The sequence below is a fragment of the Mesoplodon bidens genome (assembly GCF_964165515.1).
Source record: "Mesoplodon bidens genome assembly, chromosome: 15".
NCBI classification, from domain to species: Eukaryota; Metazoa; Chordata; class Mammalia; order Artiodactyla; family Ziphiidae; genus Mesoplodon; species Mesoplodon bidens.
Genome location: NC_138171.1, coordinates 22,054,324 through 22,074,628, shown reverse-complemented (window position 1 = coordinate 22,074,628; position 20,305 = coordinate 22,054,324). Strand labels below are relative to the sequence as shown.

Sequence of the window (20,305 nt, the reverse complement as noted above, 5' to 3'; positions counted from 1 at the left end):
TTCACATCTCCCTCAGTGTCTTCTCTCCTCAATATTCAACAAATCTTTGTTCTCCAAAGCCTTGAGACATTTTGGGGGTGAGGAGTAGGGGAGAGGAAAGTAAAACACGTAGTTAAGGGGGTAGGATAGATGGCAGAGACCTGAATTGTTGATGGGGTGGCCATAGATTGGGGCCTTAACCTTGAAATATACGAAATAATCCAATAGTTTTTGTCTTTTTGAAATCAGGACCAATTTTTCCCAGTTACTTGAGACTTGATACTGAATCAGGGATTCTTCATTAAACCAGAATGTAAGGCCTCTTCTGCCTTTTGAAAGGTGTTTAAACTTGCCAGTCTTTTTTTGGATTAGTAACAGGAAGGGAAATCGAGACCTTTGGGTGTTTGGCTTGGATACCATTACCCTTATGAGAGTAATAAAGAGGTCCATTTGGTAGTCTTGCAAGCTTTTGACTCTTGCAAAGGGCATAGTGTTTATGCAACCCTCAAGGCATAAATAGCCATGTTGCTGTCTCTGGAACAGTTTTTCAAGGTTTGGGGGTATCTAAACATTAAAATGCTATTTGGTTATTTTACTAGTAAGCAAGTACCCTTAGAAAAATCCTGTGCTGCCCAGAACATTAATGAAAGAAGGTTCTGCTTAAGGGCGAGGCCAGTAAGAAGGCATGTCTTTAAAACCAATGCCTTGCTCTTATTTCTCATAATCTAGGAAAGTGCTTATTCCCAGACTTACTGTCTCAAGCCTCTGTCTTCGGTGTAGTTTAGAGAAGTTCCACCTGTGATTATTAATGTACGACCCTCACTAAGATCCACTGGTCTCCAGAAATGTGAGCATGTTTGTTCCGCACTGCTCCCAAACTAATTTAAAACTCCATTTTCATTATGCCATTCCCTATTCTAGAACCTTCCTAGAGTGATGCTACTGCCCTCTGCATCAGATCCCACCATCTCTGCCTACTTTTCAAGGCCCTTTAACGTGGCCTGATCTTTCTTTTCTTTCCTTTTTCCTTTCATTTTTCAGTTTTGAAACACTGGCCTTATTACTGTTCAGACATCTCTTGTACCTACCCCCTTTGCAAAGCTCAACAAGGGTCAACAGTGTTGACCTCTGTGTCTGTCTTTGTTCATGTTCCCCCCTCCCCCAGGAATGACTCCTGCCTATGTAATTCTAAACTATACACCACCTTCATTAACCAACTTAAATCCCTACTCTTCCACATTGCCTCCATCATTTTTTGAACTGAAAGGAATTTTATAAGTTCTGTTGCCGATAAAAAATTAAAAATCAAGACCTGTAGAGATTAAGTGCCTTGCCCAAATTCATGCACCTAGTTAGAGACAGAGCTAGAATGAAAACCCAAGCCTCCAGACTTTCTTCATGCACCCTTTCCATAGCACTATTTTGCCCCCAGCCCATATTGCCCTCTTTCTTTTCTGAATATCAATCATTTTATTTTTTTTCTACTGGTTCTCTTCTGGTAGTTAGCAGATCTGGGTTGTAACATATGCCTATAACTGTATGACCCTTACCCTCATGGAGCATCTTTTCTTCATCACCTGGCAGATTTTCCTCTTTTTATGTGTGCTCCTTGTCTTTCTCCCAATGTCCTTAAACTCCTTAAGAGCAAGGACTGGGACTCCATCATATGTGTATCTCCTCCTGATTGTTGTCAGGGTGTGGTTCCCAATGGGGAGCATCAAAATTACCTGGCAACTTTTGGACCCACCTCCTAGAGAAATGGAAATAAAAACAAAGATAAACAAATGGGACCTAATGAAACTTCAAAGCTTTTGCACAGCAAAGGAAACCATGAACAAGACCAAAAGACAACCCTCAGAATGGGAGAAAATATTTGCAAATGAAGCAACTGACAAAGGATTAATCTCCAAAATTTATAAACAGCTCATGCAGCTCAATAGCAAAAAAACAAACAACCCAATCCAAAAATGGGCAGAAGACTTAAATAGGCATTTCTCCAAAGAAGATATACAGACTGCCAACAAACACATGAAAGGATGCTCAACATCATTAATCATTAGAGAAATGCAAATCAAAACTACAATGAGATATCATCTCACACCAGTCAGAATGGCCATCATCAAGAAATCTAGAAACAATAAATGCTGGAGAGGGTGTGGAAAAAAGGGAACACTCTTGCACTGCTGGTGGGAATGTGAATTGGTACAGCCACTATGGAGAACAGTATGGAGGTTCCTTAAAAAACTACAAATAGAACTACCATATGACCCAGCAATCCCACTACTAGGCATATACCCTGAGAAAACCATAATTCCAAAAGAGACATGTACCAAAATGTTCATTGCAGCTCTATTCACAATAGCCCGGAGCTGGAAACAACCTAAGTGTCCATCATCGGATGAATGGATAAAGAAGATGTGGCACATATATACAATGGAATATTACTCAGCCATAAAAAGAAACGAAACTGAGCTATTTGTAATGAGGTGGATAGACCTAGAGTCTGTCATACAGAGTGAAGTAGGTCAGAAAGAGAAAGACAAATACCGTATGCTAACACATATATACGGAATTTAAAAAAAAAAAAAAAAAGTCATGAAGGACCTAGGGGCAAAACGGGAATAAAGACACAGACGTACTTGAGAATGGACTTGAGGATATGGGGAGGGGGAAGGGTAAGCTGTGACAAAGCGAAAGAGAGGCATGGACATATATACAGTACCAAACGTAAGGTAGATAGATAGTGGGAAGCAGCCGCAGAGCACAGGGAGATCAGCTCGGTGCTTTGTGACCACCTGGAGGGGTGGGATGGGGAGGGTGGGAGGGAGGGAGATGCATGAGGGAAGGGATGTGGGAACAGATGTATATGTATGACTGATTCACTTTGTTATAAAGCAGAAACTAATTTAAAAAATTAAAAAAAAAAAAATTACCTGGCAACTTGTTGGAAATGCAAATTATTGAACCCACCCCAGACTCACTAAATCTGCCCAGCTTGGGGTGGAGCCAGCAATCTGTGTTTTAACAGGCCCTCCAGGTGATTCTGATGCATGCTGAAGTCTGAGATCCCTCATCCTAGAGTAAACTTATGTTTACATTGCTTGATAAAACCCTGCTATTTAACTGTCCCCTGTTTATTCAGTAGTCCTTGAGTAAGTGAGTGGTACATTGGTGAGTCTCCTTTATGTACTGGTAGCCTAGCAGTTTACAGAGATACTCATGGATTTCTTCATTCACTAAATGAAACCTCACTCATTTGTGCTGCTAATAAGGATAAAACCCATTGCGGAGGATTACATTAAGTGGTTTAACAGGTAAGCAGATAACAGTAGTATGAGAGACACTGCACCATAGTTCACTTTTTAATGGGGAATACAAACTTATTAGGATATTGTCTACTATTGAAAATAACACCAAAACTTTTTTCTTTTCCAAAGAAACAAAATTGAGATTCCTTTTTGTTTCTCAATTAAATCATTGCCTCAAAAACAGTTGCAATGTTTGGCGCTTGAGCTAATGAATTGAGAATTGGCTATGTTATACTACATGTACAACTGGTTGATGCGAAGTCCTTAGCCTCTTATGACCAGGAGATGGGATTTTTGTAGGGCACAATCTGCTTTGACTATTGTCCAGGGCTGTAGCTGTGTCTGAACCTGCCCCATGTGTTCCAGGTACCAGAGGTGAGCTGCAGAAATAATCTACAGCTTCTGGCTGTGGGTGGTAGCATAAATGTCTTGTACTTTCCAAAAAAGCAGCAGCTCCCAAAAAGGTGATATTTAATTTTATTCAAGGCCAATACATGCTGAGTACAAACCTATGCTTGACTCTGTAATTACTCTGACAGCTGAAAGATTTAGGATCACCAGGCTCCTGGATAGAAGAGAGCCCCCAAAGCTCCAACTCCCGTTGACTAACTTTGCAAAATCCAAGAGACTATACCTGCTAAATAAATTCTCCTTCCTCCTGATTTTGACTAAATGTCCTTGTAATTTGGCAGTTTGGTATTTTGCAGGCTTGGAGGCTGTCATCTCTGGCTGAGATTTAAACAGAAATAAAACTTCCTTGGTGACTTTTGGTTTTGGTTAGGCATGAAAGATTAGTCTCCTGCTTTCCCATCTAGCCCAGTTTCACTCAACGTAAGAGATATCAGTCAGGTTAGAGAGTCAGAGTAGTTTGGCCAAGTTCACATAGCTGGTAACTGTTAGAGCTGAGATTCTAACCTGGATATTTCTGATCCCAATCATCAGAAAAACTTATAGCAACTGTTATGTATTAGGTACTTCCATATTATTTAATTCTCAGAGTAACTCTCCAAAGAAGATGTTATTTTATTGTTTCCATTTTACAGATAAAGAAACTTGAGACCAGGAAATGTTACTTCGGTCATAGATGACCGTTCTTAATTTATGGTGCCATCAGTATCTCAGTAATTTTGTTTTTACAGGATTCTATGCCAAAAAGGACCTACCAGTCCCATTTAAAGTATTTAGGTCCAAACAAATTTAATACGTACTTATGTCCTAAGACTTTAGTAGCCGTTCAAAAAAATAATATGCATGAATTAAAATAAAATATATTTTTTATTTCATTCTTAAATATCACAATTACTTACCAGTAGATGTGTGTGCCTCTTGTGTAGTTGTACTACACAACTTCTAAAACCTTGGAATCAGATTGAACGCAACCATCTTCATTCCTGTTCCACATTGATTTTCACATAGTTCTTTTATCACAGCAACCACCCAAACCCAGCTTCACAAAGAAAAGATGTCATCAAAAGAAATGTGCATGGGCCTCCCTGGTGGCGCAGTGGTTGAGAGTCCGCCTGCTGATGCAGGGGATACGGGTTCGTGCCCCGGTCTGGGAGGATCCCATATGCCGCGGAGCGGCTGGGCCCGTGAGCCATGGCCGCTGGGCCTGCGCATCCGGAGCCTGCGCATCCGGAGCCTGTGCTCCGCAACGGGAGAGGCCACAACAGTGAGAGGCCCGCATACCGCAAAAAGAAAAAAAAAAAAAAAAAAGAAATGTGCATGATTCAAAAAGAGACATGTACCAAAATGTTCATTGCAGCTCTATTTACAATAGCCAGGACATAGAAGCAACCTAAGTGTCCATCAACAGATGAATGGATAAAGACGACATGGCACATATATACAATGGAATATTACTCAGCCATAAAAAGGAACGAAACTGAGTTATTTGTAGTGAGGTGGATGGACCTAGAGACTGTCATACAGAGTGAAGTAAGTCAGAAAGAGAAAAACAAATACCGTATGCTAACACATATATATGGAATCTAAAAAAAAAGAAAGAAAAGAAAATGGTCAGAAGAACCTAGGGGCAAGACGGGAATAAAGATGCAGACCTACTAGAGAATGGACTTGAGGATATGGGGAGGGGGAAGGGTAAGCTGGGACAAAGTGAGAGAGTGGCATGGACATATATACACTACCAAACGTAAAATAGATAGCTAGTGGGAAGCAGCCGCATAGCACAGGGAGATTAGCTCGGTGCTTTGTGACCACATAGAGGGGTGGGATAGGGAGGGTGGGAGGGAGGGAGACACGAGAGGGAAGAGATATGGGGACATACGTATATGTATAACTGATTCACTTTGTTATAAAGAAGAAACTGACACACCATTGTAAAGCAATTATACTCCAATAAAGATGTTAAAAAAAAAAAAAAGAAATGTACCTGAAGCTAGTGGTTAACGTGCTCACTAATCAGCAGATGTGAGATGTCACTGTGCTTTCCTTGTAAATCCTGTAAACCCTTGCAGTCCCCTGTGAATTCAATATGATGTCCCAGGTACCTTGGCACACAGTTTGGGAACTGCAGACTTAGTGTCACATAGGTAGTACATGCTTATGAGTTAAATCTAGGTATGTCTAATCCCAGGTTCATGTCCTTTTTTTTTTTTTAACGTAAATGTATTACTTGATGAAATTAACTTTAATTCAGTGTAATTTTTTAAATGACATAACAATGGACCAGTTTCATGTCAAATTCACCTCTGTTTGCTGTCACGTTCAATTTTGTGTCTTGCATATAGCAGGTGCCCAATAAATATTTGTTGAAAAAAAGAGGAAACCTATCTCCTACCTTAGAGACAGGAGTTTATAAAATCAAATAAAAGACAAGAGACATTGGAACCACAGAAAGGCTATTGCTCTAGTGGCCTGATGTCTTTTGGCTTCTTTCAGTTGAGTGTATCTTGTTTGCAACAAGAATCCTGACCCTTAAAAAGCTGCATATAAGTTGGTGTGGCTTAAATAATTTAAACTAGCAATACTTGAACTTAAATCGTTTGAGTAAGTGATTTTATTAGCGAATCCTTCATTCGAATAGACATGCTCACCCCTTGGCTTTTCACTTTTGTATTTTGACTTGTACAAAACTGTTTTTCTTAAAGTGAAAAATGCCACAGATTGCATTTAAACCCTGGCTGTTGTACTGAATTTCTTGAAACAAGGCCTTAAGCTTGCCCAGGGAGCATAACTTGCAGTCAGCACACATAAGACCTTGTATTTACAGAGCTTTTAACCTAAGATGGGTCATACCTGGTCAGCCTTCTGAAACCCTATGGGGTGCACTTAGGCTTGATGGGGAAGACATGCAGAGAGAACTGAAAAGATGCTGGGTGTTGCTTCATTAGGGGCCACTCTTCCTTCTTAAGTGCAAAATCAGTGTCCAAACAGAACTGTGAATGGCGCTAAGGGGATGGAGGTATTAGCTTCAGTATAAACACTTCCCCTGTCCTTTCCGGGTACAGTAATTATTTGTTAGTTCAAAAACCTGGATAGGTAGCAAGGCTGCTGCTGATTAACAGTCATGGTCTTTGTGCCTGCATTTTAAGGATCAAGGGTACGGTAAATAAAAACACATCGATGAGGCTTGTGCTCCTCTCTGTGTACCTTTATCCAAGGGGCATTGTTAATGATGAGGCACTTGAGTCTCACTACTGGGGCAACAATGTGGATGACCATGAAAAATAGGCTCTGCAGTAGATGTGTCCCCTCTGCAACTCCAAGTAGCAGAGCATGCAGCAGGGAAAGAATTGTGGGTAGTAATTTGGGTGTTAAAATATTAACACATTTCTGAATATTTAATGTGGTTTCCTTTTTAAATAGTAGGCAGATTATGGCCCATGAGCAGATAGGTTTATGATTTCAAATTAAATTTTAAGCATTTAAAAAAAATCCAAAAGAAACTACTTTGTTATAAAGACATTCAACTAATCAAAACAAGAGCTTGCTTTCTTTTCAGCTTCTCTGATCATCTATCAGCTAATTTACAGCCGAATTTTATGATTGTAACTTGTGAATGAAGCTTCATGGTGGATTTTAGTCTTAAATGTTCAAAACTTTCAATCCTTTATCTAGTTCACATTTGAGTATGTATTATGTGCTAGACAATAGTCCCTAGACTCAAAATGGGGAATCTGGGAAGGCTTCACAGAGGAGGTGACATTTGCACCTGGGCTTTAGGAGTGTGAGAGCTGTTGTGTACATCTACTGTTTATGGTTTTACTATGCAGTGCTTGAGTCTGGTCTCCTGAGAGCAGAGGCAGACTTTTTTTTACCCTTAACCTGACCTTTCCCTTTCTAATGTCTACTTCTCTCTAACTCAGATCCTAGTACTTGTGAAAAAATTTGTCCTGGGGAAGGAAGCAAGGCCCCTTAACGTTTTTCTCATTTCTCCTATTTCCCAACAGGCAAAGATGCCTTTTGATGCCAACAAACTGTATTGTAGTGAAGTGCTGGCCATATTGCTCCAGGACAATGATGGTGAGGCTCCCTCTCGGTATTGATATTCTGTTAGGATAGGAGCCAGGCTTGTTTCAGATCATGACAGCAAGCTCTCTTGCCTTTGGCATCCCCTTGCTCTCCCTCTCGCTCTCTGTGCAGCTTTTGTACTCTGTCAAGCTGTATTGATTTTGTTTGCTGATGTATCAGTGTTAGACGGCTGTAAAATCTGACAGTTAGCTTCATTTTTTTTTTCTCCTTCTATTTTTTTCCCCTTTTAGAAAACAGGGAATTGCTTGGGGAGCTGGATGGAATCGATGTGCTTCTTCAGCAGTTATCCGTGAGTAATTCTTATGCTTCCTGTCTGCCGTGAAGATACATGGCTTGCTTTAAATGGGAGGTGGAGCTGGAAATTGTTGGAAGGAATAAGCCATGTGATGCAAGCCATATGGAGTGTGTTGGTAGGTTTGAGGTCACATTGGAGGTACATGGTTTGCCTCCTTTTCTTAGTCATTTGCTCTTTATGACCAGATATCACTGTGTATCTGGTGTGGACTTTCTCAGTCTTCTGATATTTATCAATTCAAAAGAGGTGTGCTTCCTGCTTAAGTGTATATTCTTGAGCCAAGAATGCCAAATTATTTTTAGTTGACCCACTCCCAAGATTATTCACTTGCTTTCCCGTCAGTCTGCCACTAAATTGGAGTCTGTTCATTTAGGATCCAGATAAGCTTCAGAAGTACAAGTTCCAACACAGTGGGATAGAGGTCAGAGAGGAGGATAGGGAAGGATGTGGCACTGGAGGCTGGAAAAAGAAATTAGAAATTGCCATTTGCTCGTTGTAAGAAATGTAAATCCTGTTGAAATGTTGTTCTGCTGGCATTCTGAAAATACTGTTAAGATTTTTTTTCTAACAAATCTCATCTGTGCTATTCCAAAATCAGGACTGAAAATAGATCATTTGGATAAAATCTTAAGACTGTTGGGAGTGTCTGAGATGTCAGTTTGCATACAGCTTTCGTCTTGGTGCCAGCAGCCTGAGTGGTTTGGCCTCCACCCCAAAAAACAGAGCTTTGAAACATGAATCTCCCAGTTCTGGGAAAGTGCTTAGTCCTGTTCCCGCAAGATTATTGATCATTTTGTAGTAGACTGTATGGGTATGCATACACTGTTAAAAGGCTTTCCTCTTAACATGCCATATATTTCTGGCAAAGATAAAACTGCTTTTCGCTGTTCCCATGATTTAGAGCCACAACTAGTCTATGAGGCAGTTCAGTAGCCCTGATGGTTAGGAAACTGTTCCTTATATTGAGCCAAGATTTGCCCTTCAGGACTGTGGTTTCTTTTAGAAGGGGAAGAAATGTGCTTGCGTAGCGCAAGTGGAGGGCTTTGGGGAGTAGCTGGCAAAGTTGTTTCTTGATCTGGGTGCTGGTTTCAGGGGTGTTCACTTTATTCATTTAGCTATACTTGTCTTTTATAGAGTTTTCTACATGTTAATATATTTCACAATGAAAAGGTTTTGTTGGTTTTTGTTAAATTGCCTCCTTGGAACTATCAGTTATTCATGGACTCAGTGGTCAGGTTGAGTGTTCTGATTTTTTGCATGAACTGATAGCCATTTATTTAACCTGTGCGTCAGAAAGCCCAGTTTCTTTATAATGGAAACTGATGAGAATTTTGTTTGGTAAGCTTCTGTTTCCTTAGTTGTAGGGTTTTTGGAGTAGATAGGCTTTGGAAACTGTTGAGTGCTGGTTGATGAAAAGACATTCTCTTATGGTTCTGTGCTTTCTGATATCTTTACTTGACAGGTGTTTAAAAGACACAATCCTAGCACAGCCGAGGAGCAGGAGATGATGGAGAATCTGTTTGATTCACTCTGTTCCTGCCTAATGCTCAGTTCTAATCGTGAGCGCTTCCTGAAGGGTGAGGGTCTTCAACTGATGAATCTCATGCTAAGGTATGCTTCTTATCTCCTATTATCTCCTAGCTCTCCGTCTTTTTTTGCCCAACTCCTCACTGTTAGCCTGGATTCAAGAACATGTAGCTATGGTCTTTTATTCCATTGAGTTTGCTAGATATATAAAACAGTAAAGTCTTCAAGTGTGTGTATGGTCTTTTCTAAAGTTAGATTGGATGAATAAAAAGTATATTTCAGTCTGTTTGTGCCCTATTGTTAGGTCATTTGGTAATAGGACCACTCCATCAAAGGGAAATGTTTTTTTTTGCTCCTCCTTATAGTGTGTTGGTTTTGGGAAATCTAGTCATTAACTTCTCAACATATCCTATATTAATTTCTAAACTTAGCCCAGTTTTCTTTATATTCCACATAGACCTGTCTATGCCATATGTTTGTCCATATTTTTATTATTGACAGCAGAATATAATTCATATTTTTCACTTATACATATTTTCCATTATGTGTTATTTTCAATAATGCATTGCACATGTGCTATGTGGCTAGCATAGGAGATATGAAAATGTGCAAGACAGTTCTAGAACTTTTCTTTATAGTGCTTTCCTTGTATATCTTATTATTTATGCTTTAATTTCTTAAAATATTTATAGTAAATATCATGTTAGTATAATTCACAGAATCCTAAAGTTGGAAGTAAATAGGAGATAGCTTGTTATGGATAACCCTTTTGAGAAATCTGGCTTGGAAGGGAAATAGAGAAATGGTGTGAAGGGGTAACCAGAGAAGGGGTTGTAGTATCAATGGTCGGTTTTTTCAATCGAGAGATGCAAGAGACTATAATCATGGGATTATTTATGAAATTGAGCCAGAGTCTGCTGTCTTGAAACATATTCAAGTACACTGAAAATTCCGTTAATTTATTTCATTGAAAAAATTTTTAAATAAATTTGATAGCTTAGAATATAGACATGCAAAACTACTGTTAGTAGTAGGACTGATAAGGTACTATGTTAAGTGCTTGGCTTATACAGAATTGGAGGACAGGATTCCTGCCTCCAAGAAGCTAAAAAACAGCTCTGTCACTTGAACACAGCCCAACTTTGGATGCATATTCCTTGTAGTCTTTTTTCCCATAATTGTTTTCTCTTTAACAGCTTTTTAGGCCTACCACACATGTAATTTTCTCTACTGTTTTTTCTTGTTTGTTTGTTCGAACTTAACATGCTGTTTCCCATGTTTTGACATAACCTTCATGAGAGTTTTCAATAACTGAATAATGCACTCTAAGGGAATATAACGTAGTCTTACTTTGTTATTGATATTGAAGGTATTTCCATTGTTTTGTTGTTATAAAAAAAATTCTCCAATGACAAATTCTACAAATTTTTGTATTTAAACTATTTTTGTATTTAAGATTATCAAGGTATATGTTACTAAAACCTCTCCTCTTTAAAGGCTTGTGTAGGCCCAGGGGCACAGTAGACCTCTTGGTTTGTCCAGTGTATACCAGACCTTAGATTGATTGAAGAATCTTCCTTTGTGGAATTGTTTTTAAAAATTTATTTTAAAGTGCAGAGAGGGGCATTGGAATTATTCAGAGGCCTTTAGTGTTCAGCTGATTTTTGCTAGCTTTACTCTCTTGAGTCTTTTGTTTGTTTATCTCCTTTACCCTTCTAATTGCCTGTCCTTTTGTTGAAATGACCCACCTTCTCTCAAGCAACTAGCATATAAAGAAGATGCATTTGGCTTCCTGGACCTTCTAACCTTAAAACTATACTCTGCAGGGACTTTCCTCTAAGCTTCTTAAAGGTCTGAACTGTCAGTGTCTTTGGATGTTTGAGTGCAAATATGAGGTGATGTATTCCTGTAGCTTATGGCTTGTAAATGTGCAGCAGTGGGGAGCTGAATAAATAACCAGAAATATGGATTATTCAAACAGGAATGCTGAGATTCTGGGAGCCTAATTAAAAAGGAGCTCCAAAAGACTTAGAAACTGTACTACCTTTGTAGGATCTCCTAACTTCATTTTTGAATGCTGAAGTTACTGTTAGCTTAATTCTTTCACATTAATTAACTATATTAGCAGGTTCGGCATTTCTTTTTTTCTCTTTCCCATGCTCTTTGTTCTGGGTTATTTTTCTTCTTCAGACTCCCAAATGGAAAGTTTAATTGGGAGGGATTTTTTTTTTTTCCTACTAGATTCATCCCTTCTGATCTTCTAGCAAGAGCTGCCAAGTTGCTCTCTGTCTCAAGGAAACCCATTCAAAGACTGTGAAGCTATAACACTAGAAGTTCAGGAAAATTTCTGTGCTTCCATTGCCCCTAAATACTAATCTTTATTTTGATTTAGACGTTCATCAAACAGTTATGAAATGGCCACCTGGAGAGGTGGCAGTATGATGTAGTGTGGAAGAACGGGCTTTGGAGCTGAGGCAAATGTGGGTTTGGAACTTAGTTCTTTCACTTACTAGTGCTGGATATTTGGTGAGTTACTCTAAGCTTTCTGTCCTCTGACCCTCACTTTTTTCATATGAAAAATGGGAGTAATAATGCCAAATTTGCAGGGATCTTTGTGGGTATTAGACTATATATATAAATTGGCTGGGACAGTTCTGCCGTTCTTAAAACATTGGTAAAGTGCTATGTTAACTTACTGTGTTAAGTGCTAGGCTTATACGGACATGAACAAGACAGGATTCCTGCCTTCAAGAAACTCAGTTGCTAGTGATGGAGGCCAACATTAAATAACCGTAATATAATTTCATGTGTTAACTATTGAGAGGAACAGTTAATTTTGCATGTCCACAGAATTTTTTTTATGTTTCTGATTATTGATAAGGAAAGGTCACCAACAAGATAGTCATTTATACATTTATATGCACAAGTTATCTCTCTCTCTCTCTCTCTCTCTCTCTCTCTCTCTCTCTCTCTCTCACACACACACACACACACACACACACACAGTGGGTTGGCCAAAAAGTTCGTTCGGATTTTCTGTGCCATCTTACAGAAAAACCCGAAAGAACTTTTTGGCCAACCCAATACTACCCAATTTAATAGTTTTATCACCTTTATTGAGGCATAATTTATATGCAGTCAAACACTAATTTTAATTTTGACAAATGTATATACCTTTGTTTTCACCACAATGAAGATGCAAGATACTGCCGACTGAAAAGAATGCACAACGTGAGAGTTGTGAGTTAAGTTTTATTTGGGGCAAAATGAGGACTATAGCCTGGGAGACAGCCTCTCAGATAGCTCTGAGGAACTGTTCTGAAGAGGTAAGGGGGGAGGTCAGTACATATATGATTTTGGTGAAGGGGAATACGTGCAATCAAGCACACATTTCGGCAGAGGGTTGCTGCTAGTTGTGAGGAGATTAATGATTTTACTGTTTTTCTAGATATGAGAGGTTACAAGAAATTAGGCTCATAAAATCTTCTCCTGCCCTTCCACCATACACAAAAATAAACTCAATATGGCTTAAAGACTTAAATATAAGACACGACACCGTAAAACTCCTGAAAGAAAACATAGGCAAAACATTCTCTGACATAAATCATAACAATGTTTTCTTAGGTCAGTCTCCCAAGGCAAAAGAAATAAAAGCAAAAATAAACAAATGGGGCCTAATCAAACATATAAGCTTTTGCACAGCAAAGGAAACCATAAATAAAATGAAAAGACAACCTCCAGAATGGGAGAAAATATTTGGAAACAATGTGACAGACAAGGGCTTAATTCCCAAAATATACAAACGGCTCATACTGCTCAATAGCCATAAAACAACCCAATCAGAAATTGGACAGAAGACCTAAATAGACATGTTTCCAAAGAAGACATACAGATAGCCAACAGGCACGTGAACAGATGTTCAACGTTGCTATTATTACAGAAATGCAAGTCAAAACTAAAATGAGGGCCTCCCTGGTGGCGCAGTGGTTGAGAGTCCGCCTGCCGATGCAGGGGATACGGGTTCGTGCCCCGGTCTGGGAGGATCCCATATGCCGCGGAGCGGCTGGGCCCGTGAGCCATGGCCGCTGGGCCTGCGCATCCGGAGCCTGTGCTCCGCAACGGGAGGGGCCACAACAGTGAGAGGCCCGCATACCGCAAAAAAAAAAAGAAAAAAAAAAAAAAAAAAAAAACTAAAATGAGGCATCAGCTCACACCAGTCAGAATGGCCATCTTCAAGAAGTTTACAGGGCTTCCCTGGTGGCGCAGTGGTTGAGAGTCCGCCTGCCGATGCAGGAGACACGGGTTCGTGCCCCGGTCTGGGAAGATCCCACATGCCGCAGAGCAGCTAGGGCCGTGAGCCATGGCCGCTGAGCCTGCGCGTGCGGAGCCTGTGCTCCACAAGGGGAGAGGCCACAACAGTGAGAGGCCCACCTACCAAAAAAAAAAAAAGTTTACAAATAATAAACGCAGAGAGGGTGTGGAGAAAAGGGAACCCTCCTACACTGTTAGTAGGAATGTAAATTGGTGCAGCCACTATGGAGAACTGTATGGAAGTTCCTTAAAAAACTAAAAATAGAGTTACCATATGACCCAGTAGTCCCACTCCTAGGCATATATCTAGAAAAGAGGAAAACTGTAATCTGAAACATGTTCATAGCAGCACTATTTACAGTAGCCAAGACATGCAAGTAACTTAATTGTCTATCAACAGATGAATGGATAAAGAAGATGCTGTATATATATATATATATATATATATATATACAATGGAATATTACTCAGCCATAAAAGAAAATAAAATATTGCCATTTGCAGCAACATGGATGGACCTGGAGATTATCATACTAAGTGAAGTCATTCAGACAGGGAAAGACAAATATCATATGGTGTCACTTATATGTAGAATCTAAAAAAATGGTGCAAATTAACTTATTTACAAAACATAAATAGACTCACAGACATAGAAAACAAACTTATGGTTACCAAAGGGGAAAGGGTTGAGAGGAGAGATAAATTAGGAGTTTGGGATTAACACATACGCACTACTATATATAAAATAGATAAACAACAAGGACCTAATGTATAGCACAGGGAACTATATTTGATATTTTGTAATGACCTATAATGGAAAAGAATCTGTAACGGAGCTGAATCAGTTTGCTGTACACCTGCAACTAACACGACATTGTAAATCAACTATACTTCAACAACAACAAAAAATCTTCGGAAAATATCTAACTCTCTGGAGGCCTGTTCTGCCAGTTCTTGCCAGAGCACAGAGTGCCTCATTCCTGATATCTCCACCCTGAACTCCTTTCAGGGTGTGTTGAAGGTCAGCGACTGCTGTGGTTAGTGACCTAATCCTTGTAGAGGCAGATGGCAAGTGACAACTTTGAGTTGGCAATACATAGTTTTATATTTTGTAGTAGCCACAGTAAAAAGTTTCAAAGAAACAAAATAATGGGTTTTATTTAATGCCATATATTATAAATCAATTCAACATGTAATCAATAAAAATATTATTAAGCCATTTTGCATTATTTTTTCCTACTAAGTCTTTAAAATCCAGTGTGTATTTTACATTAACATCTGAATTCAATGCTAAATTTTCATTACAGTACTTGATTTGTGTTTAGATTTCATAAAATTTACAGTTGAAAAAGTAGATTCCCATACTTAGGTTTCTCTGAACTTACTTAACTGTTTCCCAATAACTGAATCAAGTATCAATTTTTAAACTTAAATTTATTTAAATTAAATTTAAATTTTAGCTCCTTGGGCTTCCCTGGTGGCGCAGTGGTTGAGAGTCCGCCTGCCGATGCAGGGGACACGGGTTCGTGCCCCGGTCCGGGAAGATCCCACATGCCGTGGAGCGGCTGGGCCCGTGCGCCATGGCCGCTGAGCCTGCGCATCCGGAGCCTGTGCTCCGCAACGGGAGAGGCCACAACAGTGAGAGGCCCGCGTACCGCAAAAAAAAAAAAAAAAAAATTTTAGCTCCTCAATTTAAATCTGAAATTTAGCTATATTTCAGATGCTCAGTGGCTACATGTGGCTAGTGGCTATGATATCAGACAATGCATATGTAGATCATTTTTATCACCCTCCAAAATTTCCTTGATCCCTTTTGCAATCAGTTCCCACCAATCCACCTTTGACCCCAGTCAAACATTGTCATTCTAGAATTTCATATAAATAGAATCATACAGTATGTGTTTTGTTTAGCTTATTTAACTCAACAGGTTGTTGTTGAGGTTCATTTATTTTGCATGTATCAGTAGTGTGATTCTTTTTTTATGCTTAGTAGTATTCCATTATATTAATCCATTCCAGCATATCAGTTTGTTTATTTATTCACCTGTTCTAGACATTTGGGTTGTTTCCATTGTTTTGCTATTGTGAATAAAGCTGCTTAAAAGTCTTTGGATAAACATATATTTTCATTTCTCTTGGGTAAATACCTGGGAGTGGAATGAGTGAGTCATATATTAAATAAAAATTTACTATTAGAAACTACCAAGTTGTTTCCCAAAATGATTGTATCATTTTATATCCCTACCAGCAAGGCATGAGAACTCCAGTTGCTCTGTATCCTCCTTAATACCTGGTATTGTCAGATTTTAGTTTTAGCCATTTGAGTGAGTGTGTATTGTGGCTTTAATCTGCATATAACTGATTACTCAGGTTGTTGAGCATCTTTTCATGTTCATATTGACCTTTCTTATATCTTTTGTTAAACCTTTGTTCAGACCTTTTGTCTAAATTTTATTTGGGTTGTCTTACTGAGTTTTAAGTGTTCTTTACTCTAGATAGAAGTCTTTGTCAGATACATGTTTTAGAAATATTGTTTTCCTAGTCTGTGGCTTGCCTTTTCATTTTTTAGCAGTGTCTTTTAAAGAGCAAAAGTTTTACTTAGATAAAGTCTAATTTGTAAAAAATATTTTTTAAATTGTGCTTTTGATGTGGTATAACTGTGTTTGTCTAACCCAAGGTCTCAAACTGTTCCTTTCATATTTTCTTTTACAACTTTCAGTTTTAGGCATTTATAGGTCTGTGATCCATTTTAAGTTAATTTTTATATGTAGTGTTAGATATGAATTGAGGTTCTTGGTTTTATTTATTATTTTTGCATATAGATGTCCAGTTCTGGCACCATTTATTGCAAAGACTGTCCACGTTCCATTTAATTGCCTTTACACCTTTGTCAGAAATCAATTATGTATGTGTGGGTCTATTTCTGTGCTTTCTATTCTGCTCCATTGATCTGTGTATCTATCGTTTTGTCAGCACAACCCTATTTTGACTTTATGGTTAAGTCTTGAAATTACATGGTGTGAATCCTCTGACTTAATGTCTTTTTAACTATTCTAGTTCTTTACTGTCTTTGTCTTTCTGTATAAATTTTAGAATCAGCCTGTTAATTTCTAGAAAAACTCTGCTGGGGTTTTGATTGGTATCATATTGAATCTATAGGTTCTTTTGGAGAGGATGGACATCTTTGCAATAATGAGTCTTCCAATCAATGAACATGGTATATTTCTTCATTTATTTAGGTCTTCGATTTCTTTCATCAATGTTCTGATTTTTAAAGACAATTTGATACTTTGTTTTCCTAGAAATTTTCAATTTCATAGACGTTCAAGTTTATTAATATGTTGTCCTTGTATTTGTATCATTCTTTTCTGTATCTTCCATTTCATTTCATCTTTTTCTTTTTCACCTCTTTACATCTCTTTTATAATCCTTTTTTTTAATTTTTAAATTTTATTTAATTTAATTTTTATACAGCAGGTTCTTATTAGTCATCCATTTTATACACATCAGTGTATACATGTCAATCCCAATCTCCCAATTCATCACACCACCACCACCACCCGCCACTGCTTTCCCCCCTTGGTGTCCATACATTGTTCTCTACATCTGTGTCTCAATTTCTGCCCTGTAAACCGGTTCATCTGTACCATTTTTCTAAGTTCCACATATATGTGTTAATATGCAGTATTTGTTTTTCTCTGTCTGACTTACTTCACTCTGTATGACAGTCTCTAGATTCATCTACATCTCTACAAATGACCCAGTTTCATTCCTTTTGGCTGAGTAATATTCCATTGTACATATGTACCACATCTTCTTTATCCATTCGCCTGTCAATGGGCATTTAGGTTGCTTCCATGACCTGGCTATTGTAAATAGTGCTGCAGTGAACATTGGGGTGCATGTGTCTTTTTTTTTTTTTTTTTTTGCGGTACGCAGGCCTCTCACTGTTGTGGCCTCTCCCGTTGCGGAGCACAGGCTCTGGATGCGCAGGCTCAGCGGCCATGGCTCATGGGCCCAGCTGCTCCGCGGCATGTGGGATCCTCCCGGACCAGGGCACGAACCCATGTCCCCTGCATCGGCAGGCAGACTCTCAACCACTGCGCCACCAAGGAAGCCCGCTATGTGTCTTTTTGAATTATGGTTTTCTCTGGGTATATGCCCAGTAGTGGGATTGCTGGGTCATATGGTAATTCTATTTTTAGTTTTTTAAGGAACCTCCATACTGTTCTCCATAGTGGCTGTATCAATTTACATTCCCACCAGCAGTGCAAGAGGGTTCCCTTTTCTCCACACCCTCTCCAGCATTTGTTGTTTGTAGATTTTCTGATGATGCCCATTATTTATTTATTCTTTTAAAAATTTTGAATTTTATTTTATTTATTTTTTTATACAGCAGGTTCTTATTAGTCATCAATTTTATACACATCAGTGTATACATGTCAATCCCAGTTGCCCAGTTCAGCACACCACCATCCCCAGATGCCCATTCTAAATGGTGTGAGGTGATACCTCACTGTAGTTTTGATTTGCATTTCTCTAATAATTAGTGATGTTGAGCAGCTTTTCATGTGATTCTTGGCCATCTGCATGTCTTCTTTGGAGAAATGTCTATTTAGGTCTTCTGGCCATTTTTGGATTGGGTTGTTTGTTTTTCTAATATTGAGCTGCATGAGCTGTTTATATATTTTGGAGATTAATCCTTTGTCCATTGATTCATTTGCAAATATTTTCTCCCATTCTCAGGGTTGTCTTTTTGTCTTGTTTGTAGTTTCCTTTGCTTTGCAAAAGCTTTTAAGTTTCATTAGGTCCCATTTGTTTATTTTTGGGTTTTTTTCCATTACTCTAGGAGGTGGATCAAAAAAGATCTTGCTGTGATTTATGTCACAGAGTGCTCTTCCTTTGTTTTCCTCTAAGAGTTTTATAGTGTCCGGTCTTACATTTAGGCCTCTAATCCGTTTTGAGTTTATTTTTGTGTTTGGTGTTAGGGAGTGTTCTAATTTCATTCTTTTACATGTAGCTGTCCAGTTTTCCCAGCACCACTTACTGAAGAGACTGTCTTTCCTCCATTATATATATCCTTGCCTCCTTTGTCATAGATTAGTTGACCATAGGTGCATGGGTTTATCTCTGGACTTTCTATCCTGTTCCATTGATCTATATTTCTGTTTTTGTGCCAGTACCATACTGTCTTGATTACTGTAGCTTTGTAGTATAGTCTGAAGTCAGGGAGTCTGATTCCTCTAGCTCCATTTTTTTCCCTCATGACTGCTTTGGCTATTCAGGGTCTTTTGTGTCTGCATACAAATTTTAAGATTTTTTTTCTAGTTCTGTAAAAGATGCCATTAGTAATTTGATAGGGATTGCATTGAATCTGTAGATTGCTTTGGGTAGTATAGTTGTTTTCACAATATTGGTTCTTCCAATCCAAGAACATGGTATATCTCTCCAGCTGTTGGTATCATCTTTAATTTCTTTCAACAGTGTTTTATAGTTTTCTGCATACAGGTCTTTTGTCTCCCTAGGTAGGTTTATTCCTAGGTATTTTATTCTGTTTGTTGTCATGGTAAATGGGAGTGTTTCTTTAATTTCTCTTTCAGACTTTTCGTCATTACTGTAAGGAATGCAAGAGATTTCTGTGCGTTAATTTTGTATCCTGCAACTTTACCAAATTCATTGATTAGCTCTAGTAGTTTTCTGGTGGCATCTTTAGGATTTTCTATGTATAGTATCATGTCATCTGCAAACGGTGACAGTTTTTCTTCTTCTTTGCCAATTTGGATTCCTTTTATTTCTTTTTTTCTCTGATTGATGTGGCTAAGACTCCAAAACTATGTTAAATAATAGTAGCAAGAGTGGGCACCCTTGTCTTGTTCCTGATTTTAGAGGAAACACTTTCAGTTTTTCACCATTGAGAATAATGTTTGCTGTGGGTTTGTCATATATGGCCTTTATTATGTTGAGGTAGGGTCTCTCTATGCCCACTTTCTGGAGAGTTTTTATCATAAATGGGTGTTGAATTTAGTTGAAAGCCTTTTCTGCATCTATTTAGATGATCATATGGTTTTTATTCTTCAATTTGTTAATATGGTGTATCACATTGATTGATTTGCATATATTGAAGAATCCTTGCATCCCTGGGAAAAATCCCACTTGATCATGGTGTATGATTTTTTTAATGTGTTGTTAGATTCGGTTTGCTAGTTTTTTGCCTCTATGTTCATCAGTGATATTGGCCTGTAATTTTCTTTTTTTGTGATAAATTGTCTGGTTTTGCTATCAGGGTGATGGTGGCCTCGTAGATGAGTTTGGGAGTGTTCCTCCCTCTAATATTTTGGAAGAGTTTGGGAAGGATCAGTGTTAGCTCTTTTCTAAATGTTTGATAGAATTC

At 38.5% G+C, this 20,305-nt stretch overlaps 1 protein-coding gene across 1 annotated transcript in view; it reads left to right on the top strand.

Moving 5' to 3' along the window:
• CTNNBL1 (catenin beta like 1) overlaps positions 1–20,305 on the top strand; it is a 161,543-nt gene that overhangs the window by 68,261 nt on the left and 72,977 nt on the right. Inside the window, exons 8-10 of the mRNA XM_081257772.1 lie at positions 7,700–7,772; positions 8,012–8,070; positions 9,539–9,687. Of these exons, the coding sequence (XP_081113898.1) occupies positions 7,700–7,772; positions 8,012–8,070; positions 9,539–9,687 (281 nt within the window). The remainder of the gene's footprint in view (positions 1–7,699; positions 7,773–8,011; positions 8,071–9,538; positions 9,688–20,305) is intronic.